Source organism: Castanea sativa, chromosome 9 (assembly GCF_040712315.1).
Source record: "Castanea sativa cultivar Marrone di Chiusa Pesio chromosome 9, ASM4071231v1".
NCBI classification, from domain to species: domain Eukaryota; kingdom Viridiplantae; phylum Streptophyta; class Magnoliopsida; order Fagales; family Fagaceae; genus Castanea; species Castanea sativa.
This window is the reverse complement of record NC_134021.1, coordinates 14,220,276-14,235,041: the sequence shown is the minus strand read 5'-3', so window position 1 is coordinate 14,235,041 and position 14,766 is coordinate 14,220,276. Positions and strand designations below refer to the sequence as shown.

The 14,766-nt window shown below is 32.3% G+C and overlaps 2 protein-coding genes across 2 annotated transcripts; both read left to right on the top strand.

Moving 5' to 3' along the window:
• The first annotated feature begins 2,227 nt into the window (after nucleotides 1-2,227).
• LOC142608790 (uncharacterized) lies at nucleotides 2,228-3,490 on the top strand. Its single transcript, XM_075780468.1, has one exon. The coding sequence runs from the start codon at nucleotides 2,228-2,230 to the stop codon at nucleotides 3,488-3,490; it is 1,263 nt and encodes a 420-aa protein (XP_075636583.1).
• A 9,336-nt stretch (nucleotides 3,491-12,826) lies between these two features.
• On the top strand, nucleotides 12,827-14,300 carry LOC142611375 (uncharacterized). The gene has a single exon (XM_075783487.1). The coding sequence runs from the start codon at nucleotides 12,840-12,842 to the stop codon at nucleotides 14,118-14,120; it is 1,281 nt and encodes a 426-aa protein (XP_075639602.1). The 5' UTR covers nucleotides 12,827-12,839; the 3' UTR covers nucleotides 14,121-14,300.
• The last annotated feature ends 466 nt before the right edge of the window (nucleotides 14,301-14,766 follow it).

Genomic DNA, 14,766 nt, shown 5'->3' with positions numbered 1-14,766 from the left:
TAATTGTCAATTTATATGATATCTTATCATTTCCTCTTCTTCTTATCAATATCCAATAAAGGAGAATGATATACATACCCCTCATACCTTTTAGGAATAACAAAAATTATCCACCCCACTTGACCCGTCATATCCCTCTCTACTCCATCAATCCCAAAGTGACAGGGTAGGTTAGGGATTTCTCACCTAGCCCCATATCACATTGCCCTGCCTTGAATATGTATATATTGTTTTTATTTAAAAAATTTTGTTTGTAATTATTAATTTGTTAAATTCAGTTCCTATTCAAACTTTTTTTTACCTATTCTATTACTATCCTCCAAAATTGACATAGGAGCATCTTCTAAACTGTTTTAAGATGTTTTTGTCTGAGTTCAAGCTAGCAGCCTTAGCTTTTGAGAACAGTTAATTACAGTTCTCTGTGTCCAAACAAGGCCTTAAGGCAATTAGCTTATATGGCAGTCATTCTTATTTGAATCAGTTAGTCTTGTTAATGAATTAGTTGCTAGCATTAGATGTAACCAATGTTAGTTTGACACTTGGAAAGATACTAATGGTTGTTAGTTATAGGATAGATTGTGTAAGTACTCTTGTACTCTCATTTTATAACCAATTTTTGAGAATTAGTGACTTTAAAGGGGGTGCTTGTTACTGTTGTCTAACGACAGTAACAAGCACCCCCTATCACATTGCCCTGCCTTGAATATGTATATATTGTTTTTATTTAAAAAATTTTGTTTGTAATTATTAATTTGTTAAATTCATTTCCTATTCATACTTTTTTTTACCTATTCTATTACTATCCTCCAAAATTGACGTAGGAGCATCTTCTAAACTGTTTTAAGATGTTTTTGTCTGAGCTCGAGCTAGCAGCCTTAGCTTTTGAGAACAGTTAATTACAGTTCTCTGTGTCCAAACAAGGCCTTAAGGCAATTAGCTTATATGGCAGTCATTCTTATTTGAATAAGTTAGTCTTGTTAATGAATTAGTTGCTAGCATTAGATGTAACCAATGTTAGTTTGACACTTGGAAAGATACTAATGGTTGTTAGTTATAGGATAGATTGTGTAAGTACTCTTGTACTCTCATTTTGTAACCAATTTTTGAGAATTAGTGACTTTAAAGGGGGTGCTTGTTACTGTTGTCTAACAACAATTTTCGGTATTTAAACAATATTACACGTATTTTCACACACTTTTTTATCCACACATATTTTCACGAACTTTTTCATCCACACATATTTTCACAAAACAACAACAACATTGCTAGAAATCTTTTTGTGTGCTCTTCATGGGCACTCAGTGTTCTTGCAGAGCTGCCTAACCACCTACTAAATGTTCTAAGCAACTCTCATTGCTAAACAAACCCAAAACAGTTCAGCTTACACACATTCCCTGCACCAAAAACACTTGCTTCTCCCTCTTTCTCCCACTACTTTCACAAAGGCCCCTACCATTTTGGTTTTATCTCTCCCTCATTAATGTTGAAGTCACCTCATTAGAGATCACAAAAATTCTCAAACCCAACCTGTCGAGCTCCTACCCCACACAGGTTTTCCACACCCTAAAGAGGAAAAAGGGCAACCTTGATCTAACCTCACCTCACCCTATTGTTATCCCTAAAATACACTCTTCTCGCCTCCAGACTTCCAAACACACTGTAAAAGTTGGTTGATCTTTCCTTCTTTTTTCCTGGGAAATATGACATGTTAAAAAGACACTAACAAATACTCAAAGTTACAATAGTCTTTCCTCAACACTTGCCACAAAATTAAGAGGGAAGGGCCCTGGGAATACAACTAAAAACATCATAATCCAAGACTTACTGTAAGCACACTCTGATCGGTAGAACAAGATCCTCTCCATTTCCCTAGAAATAAAATCAATTTCATGGTCAAGATTTTTATTTATGGGCTCCTCTGTTTTATCTTTAGCATTGCTCTTATATTCGTGAATAGATAAGCCATTGAATAATTGCATTTGTTGCAGTTTTATTCTACATAATGAAACAAGCTGATGAAAGTGGATGACTGGAAGTGGAGGAAGTGTGATTCCAGAGATTTGATTGCGTTAGAAAACTACGTACCTTAGAAGTTAGAAGCGACCTTAAAAGAAAAGGTACCTTAGAAGTCTCCTATGTGATGTTGTAATGTTCTTTTCTTAAATGTCAGTAAATTTCCTCAGAAGCATTTTTTGTTCATCACTTGTCTTAGCTTGAAACTCTTATGATGGTGAGAAAATTCATCAAGGGTAAGATGTTTGATCACCAGGTACTTAGCCGTGCCAAATTTCCTCTCTTTTTTACCATCACACTTGTTGGCATGATCTTTATCATCTACACAGACAGTATCATATATGATTCTTTTGAGTTTAGTAATAATGAAAATTTTAAGGTCTTGGACGCTTATGAGAGAACTGAAAGACAACTGAGATCAAGTACTGGTAACATGTCCATGCAAGAAGAGATTGATGAAGTTGAAGATGAAAATTGGAAATCTTTAGTCCCTCCTTTGAGTGCCACAGAAGAACAAAGAATTGCTTGGTTCCGGGAAAAGATGCCAAAGTTTGAAATTTTAAAGTCAAACAACTTGACACGGCTATTTCATAGTCGGGTTAAGGAATTCTTTAACAGTGGTTGTGAGACACAGTTCTTCATAACTTGGATTTCAGCAGCAGGGTCTTTTGGAAGAAGAGAATTCTTCATGTTGGATAGCCTTTTCAAGGCACACCCTACTGCATGTTTAATGATTCTGTCAAGAAGTATGGACTCTGGAAGAGGGCACAGAATTTTGAAACCTCTAGCTGATAGAGGATTCAAAGTTAATGCAGTGACGCCGGACTTGGCAATTCTATTCAACAATACCCCAGCTAAAGCTTGGTTTAAGGGGATGAAGAGTGGGAACAAGGACCCTGGTGAGATTCCATTAGCTCAGAATTTATCCAATTTGATCAGACTTGCAGTATTGTACAAGTATGGTGGGGTTTACTTGGATACAGATTTTATTGTTCTAAAGCCTTTTACTGGGTTGAAGAACTCAATTGGTGCACAAAGTATGGACATGGAAACTAAGAACTGGACCAGGTTAAACAATGCTGTTTTGATTTTTGATATGAATCATCCACTTCTGCTCAAATTCATGGAGGAATTCGCCTCGACTTTTGATGGAAATAAATGGGGTCATAATGGTCCCTATTTGGTTTCTAGAGTGGTTGAGAATATAGGAAAGCAACCTGGTTATAACTTCACAGTCTTACAGCCTATGGCCTTCTATCCTGTTGATTGGATTAGGATAAGCAGACTTTTTATGAAGCCAGCAAACCGTTCTGATTCTAGATGGGTACAAGACAAACTGCTTCAGCTCAGTGGAGAGACTTATGGGGTACACCTATGGAACAAGCAAACCCGCAATTTGCGAATCGAAGAAGGAAGTGTCATGGGAAGTATAATCCTAGAGCACTGTCTCATTTGCCAACACATATATAGTTCTTAAAAGAAGGATGATCTTGTTGATTGATATTGCTTGAATTGACTGTTACATGAACTAAAGGGTATATTTCTTTGTATTCTTCGTTTATTTTTTTCTTTTTCAACTTCTTTTGTTGTTTATTAATAATTATTAGACAGTAAATCTCATACAGCTTAACAGTGGCAATAGACATTTACTATGCTGAGTCGTGATGCGATAATAATGGGTAATTTGTATTTATATCTATCTAAAAGTTGAAGTATAACATTTATTAATATTACACTTTTATTGAGTCACATCAGTGATCATGTCATAATTTTCTTTCCATCATTTCTTAAAAAAATATGAATATAAATATTAATATATGCAGTTATACATTATGTTTCTACTCATTCTCAAAACTAATTATAACTTATCAATTATGATATGACCATCACTTTTCACTACCATGAATTTACACATTCTTGAACCTAAATGTAACTTATAATAAAAAATTTATGTAATACCAACACTTTGGGCGGAGATACCATTTATTTATTTCTAGTTTATACTCGCCCAAGAAACCACTTCACCGCTATATTCAAATTCCATATACTAACGTAGTATTAAAGGCTAGGTTAAATGGTCCAATTGTGCTCCTACTTAGAGAACTATATGTCATTTTCATCAATTTCGAGAGATGACAATTAAAAATAAATTAACAAAGGGTTTCCCCCCTCCCCCTTTTCTTTTTCTTTTTCTTTTTCTTTTTTTATAAAATATTACGTGCAAGTGGTTTTCCCGATATGCTTTTTTGTGGTGTACCAACTTTCTCTACATGGTACTATATTCAATTTGAATAAAACCTTCTACAAGCACATAGAATCACAGACAAATGAATAATAATTTAGTTAAAAAATATTTATGTGATAACAAATTTGATTGATGTTACTTTAACAACAAACCACTTCCATTGCATTGAAATACATTACTTATCACAAATTATAGTTTTACATCACTTTATTATTATGATTATTATTAATTTTTTGAGTTATGTTTACTGATTACGATTTGGCATTTGGTATATTTCAATCCACTTTAGTCTAATTCGGTCTATTAGGTTCATTTTGGTCCATTTCAGTTTAATTCAATCCAATTTGGTCTATTCGATCCACATCAATGTACTTACTTAAGAATGGGAAAAAACAAGTTTGGGCTGAGAATACTATCAAAGTATTAACTATTTGAGTAACAACAATTGTAATTATATGATAAGTTTTGATTATCATGATAATTTCATTAAGAGAATGAGAATTTGAATAATAAATTTAAAACTTAAAAATTTTAATTGTACCAAAAGAAATTAGGAAAATATCATGTATAATAACAATAGTTAAAAGAATATGGACTACTTTAAAAAAAATATCAATCAAAAACACCAAAAATGATAAAATTATATATTTGTAAAAATAGAGAGATGAAAATTACTTTTAGAAATTATTTAATTTTTAAGAAGAACAAATTATCTATAATAAAATTTAAAGAATATATTATATATTATACCATTTCTCAAAATAATTGTATATTCTCACGCATCGCATGGGTCTTTGACTAGTAATATCTAAAAGTTGAAGTGCAACATTTATTATTTCTACACTCTTGTTGAGCCACCTCAGTCATTAGCGTAGAACTTCAGTCCACTTCGGTCCTATTCGATCCCATTTGGTCCGTTTTAGTCCACCCCAATCTAGTTCGGTCGCATTTGGCCCATTCTGCCCACTTCGGTCCAATTTAGTCTATTCTATCCGTTTTGGTCCACCTTGGTCCAATTATGTCCACTTTAGTCCCATTCAGTCCAATTTGTTCCAATCCGATCCATTTAGTCCAGATTGGTCTAGTTCGGTCTCATTCAGTCCATTCTACACATTTCGGTCTACCTAGGTCCAATTCGGCCCACTTCAGTCCGATTAGGTCCAATTAGGTCTCATTCCATCCATTATGCCCATTCAGTCCACCTCTGTCCAATTCGGTCTACTTCGGTCCCATTCAATCTAATTCGGCTCATTTGGTTTTATTCGGTTTAATTCAGTCTCATTCTGTCCTTTATGCCCATTTCGGTCCACCTTGGTCATCTTCAGTCCAATTCAGTCCATTCTGCCCAGTTCGGTCCATTCGGTCCACTACAGTTCTCCATTCAGTCTTATTCGGTCCACAACAGTCCAATTCGGTCCCTCTCAGTATAGTTCGGTCTCATTCAGTCCATTCTACCCATTTTGCTCCATCTCTGCCTAATTCGATTCACTTCGGTTCTATTCAGTCCAATTCAGTCTATTCAGTTCAATTCAATCCATTCGATCCACTCCTGTCTATTCGGTCCACCTCAGTCTAATTTGGTCCATTCAGTATTATAAATGGATTTTAATAGATTTCTTTTGTATTCACTAATTCATAACATTTTTTTGGATTTATAATCTTTTGGATCATGGAAAAATAATATTTAATTATTGTGCATATGTATTATTACATTAATGCAAAATTCAGTTTAGCAACTGAAATGGATAATCTCAAAACTTTCTTCCACAAATCATAATTCTAAGCCTTTTCAATTTCAATCTGAATCTAAAAATTCTGCGACTCCATAAGCCAAACCTTAGCAATATCCTGTATGACTTTTTTCTTGTCTACTTGTGGTTGCTAATTTTCACTTTTCTATTCCAAAAACCAAAACTCTCTATCCATGAAACTACCTTCTGTAGCAACCTTAATTGATGGGTCCATATTGCTTAATTGATGCCCATTGATCATGAATTTCATCATCTGTATCACTGCCCCACAAGTATATAGTTCTTTATCATAGGTGAGCCACTGTGAACCTCAAAAAAGTTGGACAAGCTAGTATGACAATTTACAACTTGATTCATTTTCTTTTTCTTTTCTTAAAATAAGTTCTTTGAGTATGAAGGTTCTCAGGCTTACTAACCGCGTTTTTGTGGTCTACATGGAAAGCCAAAATTATATATTTTTCTAGAAACACATGTCAATTGACTTCTTTCATCCAATACAAGATCTCATCAGGCAACCACTTTTGTAAAACATGTGAAAAAGAGAATCCTCTTCATTTCAAACTTCAAAGCAAATGAAGAGAGTTTACTTCTTGACGAAGATTTATTTATTTTTTATTACCATTTCAATTTTCAATTCAAACTATTTCACGATTAAAAAAAAATTGTAAAGAAAATAGAAATAGTCTATTTCACAATAAAGATTTAATTTTCTTTTATGCACCCAATGCCATGATTACCATTCCATCCACCATTTAAATTCTTGAAAATTAAAATATTCTTACCGGGATTTTTTCCATTTTAAAAGTAAATAGAGAGCATCTTTTTTCAAGGGTTATACTAAAGTAATCATTTCATAGTTTTTCGTATTATTGGAATCTTTAGGAAGAATCAAACATTCTCAAATTGGATACCAAGATTCAAGAGTCATTACAAATAAATCGAAAGATCTTTTTTCTTTCTCATGTAAAAAAAAAAAAAAAAAAAAAAAAAAAAAAAAAAAAAATCTACTCTTTTATGAATGAAGATCTTATCTTTTTATGCAATTTACACCAAACAAACTGAAAAAGATAAAGGGGGAAAAACAGAAAAGGAAAAACTCACCTCAAAGAGGCTTTCCAACCTTACTAGTACTTTGGCAACTTCTGTGGAGGTGGAGGGAGAATTGGAAATTTATATATAAATAAAAATAAAAACAAATGAATAGGTTTTAGTTCCAACTTCCAAAGGTGTTTTAGTTCCAACTTCCAAAGGTGTGGCCAGTGAAGGTTTTGATAAGGAGAGGAAGAGTCCAAACAAAGAGAGTTAAAGGAGGGCCAAAATGATGAATTGGATTTAGAGTCCAAATTTAATAAGGATCGGGTGTAAAACTCATGTTTTACACCATTCAATAAGAGATTGACATATCACAATTTTATTTAAACTTCAATACATCCTAGCACATTAAATAACATCTTAATAAACTACTAATTTAATTGGATTTATATATGAGTATTAGAATTGATTGGGTGTGGTTATGCTTATTCTTAAATATGCAATAAGATGATGTGACATGTTGCAATTAGAATGGTAAAATATAAGTTTTACACTATATCCTTATAGAATTTAATCTCTTGGATTTGATGGAAAAGTAAATAATGGAGAAATGTTAACTATTTTGTGTTTTGATGGGGATATGGGGAGTCTTGTGAGTTGGATTAAGCGTTCAACTTTCAATTTAGGCCAAAGAAGAATGGAAATGATGGTTTGATATTCTTACAACAGAGTAACCAACTTTTTATAATCTATATTTATGATTATATATATATATATATATATATATATATATATATCTAAAAGCTGAAACATAGTATTTATTTTTGTTACGCTCCAATTAAGCCACATCAGCAGCGTCGTGTCATCATTTATTTTCTTTCTTTCTTTTTTTATTTATTGATTTATTGATTGACATTTATTAAGTCTTTTCTTAAATTCAAGTGTTACATTATTTTCAACTCTATCATGTGTCTCTCCGTTAACATTAACCCAAACTCTTCACATGCCTTTATTATATAAAATTCTGATAATCACTGATAGATTGCAACCTCCTCGCCTTTTTTTTTTTCTCTATAAATTTTCTATTGTGCTCTCTCCACAAATTGATCGGTATGACCTTCAATGGAATAGTTTCTTGAGTGTTTTTTTTTTTTGCTCTTTCAGTCATGGCTCAAGTCCATCTACCAAAACCCAATCAAATGAGTGCAAGAGATCGAGAGTGACTCTAGAGCTTGCAGACAAAACTGAAGTAGATGAGAGAAGAAAATTAGTAGCCCAAGTCCAAAGGGTATAAACTCAAAATGAGTTTTGTTATTTGTATTATTCTTATTATTTATTTATTTCCATATCATTTCTAAAAAAAAATGTAGTTCAATTTTGGGATTTCATGATGAACAAGGTTGAATTTTCATAGTCTAAAAACTATTAATTTTTTTTTCTTTTTCAAAATTGATTTGAGTTGGGCATTTGATCATATTTGATATAAATTGCTTTATGGTTCCCCTTCTCTAGATTGTAGGAATGTTATTCTCAATATGCTTGCTATAATGTTTGATAATTAACTTCAATGTGATGTTTTCGTTTTGGTCTTTGTTTTATAGGAATGTGAGATTATAATATTTGATTTATTTTTAGGAATCTTAAATTAATTATTTATTTTTCTCATACTATCCTTAGATTTGTGAATCCAATATCAAGTCTTTTTTATTTTAAACTTTCCTCCAAATAAATAATGACAAACAAAGTATCTAGAGTATTGTATCACCATAAAATCTTTTTTTTTTTTTTTTTTAATTGTCATATGCTAAATGAGGCATTTTTTGAAGTTCTCACTTATGTTTGACAATAGCAAATTCAAAAATTCTTAAGTTCAACCAAACAAAGCCATTAATCTAAAAACAAAAAACAAAAAACAAAAAAACCAAATAAAGCCACCAATTAGATCTATATTTCTAGCAATTAAACAAAACCAAGATCTAAGATACAAATATATACATTAAGAAATTTCCATGAAAATAGATCCATTAATAATTTGTTGAGTAACACAAATACAACAGTAAAAGTAAATACCTGGGAACAATGGAAGGTTCCCTTAAAAAAAAAAAAATTCGTTGTCTATCCTATTTATGTTGTTTTGGCAAGAAGAGATAAAAATAAAGGAAAAGATATTAATAATTTATTTTATACTTTATCTACATTGCTTAAATGATAAGGAAAAAATTGTTAAAATTGTTAATTTATAAAAAATACAATTTCCTTTAAGCTTGAATATGGATACCTATTTGTTTTAAAGGGAATCCACATTACTACGAAAATGGTGTTAAGGGAGAATCTAGATACCCCTGGCATCTGATTCCCTGATGTGGTTTGCAACTAAACATGGAAATCTTTCACTATTCCTATAAATCCTAAAACATTACCTCGTACCAAATGTCATATAGGAGTGTTATTCATTTTCACCAAAGAGAAATTGATATTGTTCTCTATTTCCTATCATCTTATATGCTAAACTAAATTTCATTTTTATCTCTATTTTATTTATCAATTCCCCGACAGATGTCAACAATGAAGTCTTGCAATCACTGGAAGCTTTTTATGCTATTGAAGGTCATACCAATGAATTGGTAACCATTCTTTTCTTAGAACCTTTTGAAGGAAAGGGGAATAAATTTGTTGCTTTTCATGGGTGGTGCTTGATAATTTTCTTTTTATGGTTCAATACACATTAACTATATTAGATTTTCATTTCCTTACACTAATAATTTGTTGTTTATTGTTTAATTTGACTGTTTGGTGTCCTAGAAATTGTGGGAAATAAAAGAAAAAAGATAGTAGAATTTGAATCTCAAATTTGAAATGTAACAATTAAAAAAAAAAATTTCTTAATTTTTTAAAGGAAACTCTATTTCTTCAAAATACATCAGCTTAAGTAGATTGTTGTGTGTTCCTCAAAAAAAAAAAAAAAAAAGATTGTTGTGTTGTGGCTATAATTTTTGTGTTTGGGACCTTAGTTGGCCTGTTGGTTGACGAACAACTTTGGGGATTGTTTAGCTCATGAGAAATTGTTTGGTATTTTAGGAGTGAGAAAATTCAAAAAACTGAATTCTTTTTAAATTCCATTAGTATCTAGATATAAGCTAATTGTTGTGTGGATGGAAAAACTATTTGGTTCTTGATTTTTAATTATCTATCTATAATATTGTGGACAAGAACCCTAGTTGGGTTTTAGTTTTAGATTTAATTTTGAATTATGCCATTTTTTTCAACACCTAGATTTTCTTTTTAGAATTTTCTCCTCTTGAATATCTAAAATACTATGTACATGAGTTTTGGCCCTAAACTTAACAGTACTATTTCTTTCATTATTAAACACAATATGATATGGCTGACGTGTTCCAGGGAAGGCAAAAGTAATTGCTATTTTTGGGGCATAATAACTAATATAATTTGATATTTTTCTGTAGCCATTTAAATTTCATAACCTGGAATGCTAATAGCCGTATCTTCTAATAGAGTTTAACAACGTCATGACAATACAAGTGACTCACTTACTTACAATTTGTGTATGCACTATTTTGATTTTCTGTGGGAATTTAAAATATTGATAAAATGAATGTAATGGCAAGTGGGTGATTGTATATGGGTACATTGATAAATTTTTGTAGTGGACATGGGTGGAATCAATGGTACATTACTATACAACAATTTGGTCTTTGATGGAAATTGGTATAAGTGAGGGTCTAATAAATTTGATCATTTTGCTGAGGTAAGGTTTGTTTAAAATGTATTTTATTTATTTGCCTTATTGTAAATAAGTTTTTGTACATGATGATTCTAACCTACAAAACTTCACTTTACTTTCTTTTTGTGGTCTTATTCTATTTTGTTGGCAACTAACTAGACATCACTTTTAGGAATTAAGGATTTAGCAATTTGTACAAAAATTGCACTTGAAAATTTAGAAGAATTTGAATATGATACAATCTCGGAAGAAAAATAGGAAATCTAATGTTGTGTTGGCATGTCCCTCCATTATTGAGTTACAAATATCATATTTTAAAAAAAAAAAAAAAAACCCAAAATAATAGAATGATATATTTGTAGGGATAGAGAGTTGGAAAATACTTTTAGAAATAGTTCAATTTTTTAGTTGAAAATTATCTTTAATAATTTTAGAGAATAAATTATGGATTATATCATATTACAAAATAATTATATATTCTCACGCTTCACGTGGATTTGCGACTAATTGAAATATAAAACGAGAAAACTAAAATTACTTACAAATAAGAATTTTTGGAATGTGATTTTTATTAATTCAAATTTTATTTTAGTAACTTATTTAGTAACGTATATACCTTTTTTTTTTTTTTTTTTTTTTGGTGATAAGTGCTCTAGAACGCAAATTTGGAGAACTTGGCACTATTTTATCATAATTCATGATTGCCCCTCCTATCTTTGTTTCATCTCTACCTCATTAACATTAAGTCACCTTATTAGAGATGATAAAATACATCAAACCCAACCTATCTTGCTCCTTCCTCACTTTGCCCCATTGTTATCCCTAAATAACATTGTACTCTCCTTCCTCTCAAAACTTCCAAATAAGCTATTAAAGCATTTGCATCTGAAAAATGCATAATATAAAAATGTATCAATTTTACACATTTAAGTCCCAAAATCATCCACATCAGTCAAGCTAAAACTATGTAAATGTGTAAAGTTGTTATAGTAACTCTGTAAATTTACACAGACACTGTTCATTTTGCATTTAGTTTTTTTTTTTTTTTTTTTTACCCTATGTATCACGAGGATGAAGGAAAAAAGAGGATGGTTGTTGTGTGTTAAGAAAGAAAAATAATTATAAAAAAAATCAAGAAATATTGAGATTTTAATGTAATGAAGTGTAAAATAAACAATCTGATGTGAGATGTTTTGAAAAGCAAGTATATAAAATAGAAAAAATAAGTTCTTATGTTAAAATGAATAGAATTTTTTGCACTAGGTGACGTGAATGCCAAGTTGACTGACCTTACTTTCACTTTTCCCCGGAAAATAAGACATGTTATAAACACACAAACAAAGACTCAAAGATACAAGTCTTTCCTCAACACAAGCCACAAAACGAGGAGCAAAGGCCCTGGGAATACAACCAAAAACATCCTAATCCAAGTTCTAGTTACTGTAAGCACACCATTTTTTTTTTAGAGAGTTTCAACCTATAGCTTCCGCTCCTGATAATAGCTCTTTATCATCAGATCAAGACACCAATTAGTTTTTGGTGTAGGCGGGGATTGAACCCTAGGTCTCTCATATAATAATCAGAAATTTTACAAATTGAGCTAACTGGAACCCACTACTGTAAGCACACCTTGATCTACAGAACAGGATCCTCTCAACTTCACTAGAAATAAAAATAAATTTCACCGTGAAGATTATATTAAGGTTCCTCTGTTTTGTCTTAGTATTGCTCTTACATTTATGAATAGATATAAGCCATTAAATAATTGCATTTGTTGCTGTTTTATCGGACATACTGAAACAACCTAATGAGAATCAAATAGTGCCAAGTTCTCCATACACAGTGGAGAACTGGAAGTGGAGGAAGAGTAATTCAAGAGATTTGACTTAGAAAACTAAGTACCTTAAAAGTCACCTTCCAAATTAAAAAATAAGAATAAAAAGTTATCTTAGAAGTCTCCTATGTGATGTTGTACATGTTCTATTTATTTTTAAATGTCAATATATTTCCTCATAAGCCAGCTTTTGTCCATTATTTGTTTTAGCTTGAAACTTTGATGATGGTGAGAAAATTCATCAAGGTTAAGATGTTTCATTACCAGGTACTTAGCCGTGCCAGATTTCCTCTCTTTTTTACCCTCACACTATTTGGCGTTGCCATGATCTATATCATCTACACAGACAATATCATATATGATTCTTTTGAGTCTGGTAACAATGAAATTCCTAATTTCTCGGAGGCACATGAGAGAGCAGAAGGACAACTAAGATCAAGTATTGGTAACATGCAACTGCGACTGCGTTCCATGCAAGAAGAGATTGATGAAGTTGAAGATGAAAATTGGAAATCTCTAGTTCCTCCTTTTAATGTCACAGAAGAACAAAGAATTGCTTGGTTCCGGGAAAAGATGCCGAAGTCTAAGGTTTTCATGACAAACAACTTGACACACCAATTTCACAGTCGGGTTAGGAAATTCTTTAAAAGTGGCTGTGAGGAACATTTCTTCATGACTTGGATTGCACCAGCAAGGTCTTTTGGAAGAAGAGGATTCTTCTCCATCGAGAGCCTTTTCAAGGCACACCCTACTGGATGTTTAATTATTTTATCAAGAAGTTTAGATTCTAGAAGAGGGTACAGGATTCTAAAACCTCTAGTAGATAGAGGGTTCAAAGTTAACGCAGTGACACCGGACTTGGCATATCTATTCAAGAATACCCCAGCTGAGGCTTGGTTTAAGGAGATGAAAGGTGGGAAAAAGGACCCTGGTGAGATTCCAATAGCTCAGAATTTATCCAATTTGATGAGGCTTGCAGTATTGTACAAGTATGGTGGGGTTTACTTGGATACAGATTTTATTGTTCTAAAGCCTTTTAGGGGGTTGAAGAACTTGATTGGTGCACAAAGTATGGATATGGAATCTAAGAACTGGACCAGGTTGAACAATGCAGTTTTAATCTTTGATGTGAATCATCCACTTTTGCTCAAGTTCATCGAGGAATTTGCTTCGACTTTTGATGGAAATAAGTGGGGGCACAATGGTCCCTATTTGGTTTCCAGAGTGGTTGAGAGAATAAGAAAGAAACCTGGTTATAACTTCACAGTCTTGCTACCTATGGCCTTCTATCCTGTTGATTGGATTAGGATAAACAGACTTTTTCAGAAGCCAGAAAACCAAGGTGATTCTATATGGGTACAAGACAAGCTGCTTCAGCTCAGTGGAGAGACTTATGGGGTACACCTATGGAACAAGCAAACTAGCAATTTGAGAATTGAAGAAGGAAGTGTCATGGGAAGACTAATCTTAGAGCACTGTATCCTTTGCCAACACATATATTAGTTCTTCAAGGAAGATCTTGTTGATTCGATATGGCTTGAATTGACTCTGCCACACGAGCTATGGGTATATCCTTGTATCTTTGTTTTTTTTTTTTTTTTTTCTGTTTCAATTTTTTTTTGGGTTGTTTGTCAATAATTATTTGACAGTAAATATCATACAGCATAACAACGGTAAATAAACATCCACTACTCTGACTGTGATATTGATGCTGGCTTCTTTTTTTTTTTGGGTTGTTTGTCAATAATTATTTGACAGTAAATATCATACAGCATAACAACGGTAAATAAACATCCACTATTCTGACCATGTGATATTGATGCTGGCTAATGTAGAATAATGTCAAAACTTTCTTCCACAAATCATAATTCTAAAGCCTTTTCAATTGCTATCTGAATCTAAACCCTCTGCATCTCCCTGAACCAAATCCTGGCAATCTCCTGTAAGGCTTTTCCTAGTCAACTTGTGGTTGCTAATTTTCACCTTCCTATTCCCAAAGCCAAACTCACTTTCTATAAAACTACCTTCTGTAGCAAACTTAGTTTGACCATGGTGGGTCCAACTGCTTAATGGCCGCCCATGGATCATGAATTTCATCATCTGTGTCACTGCCCCACAAAGGTATGGTCTTTATCATAGGTGAGCCACT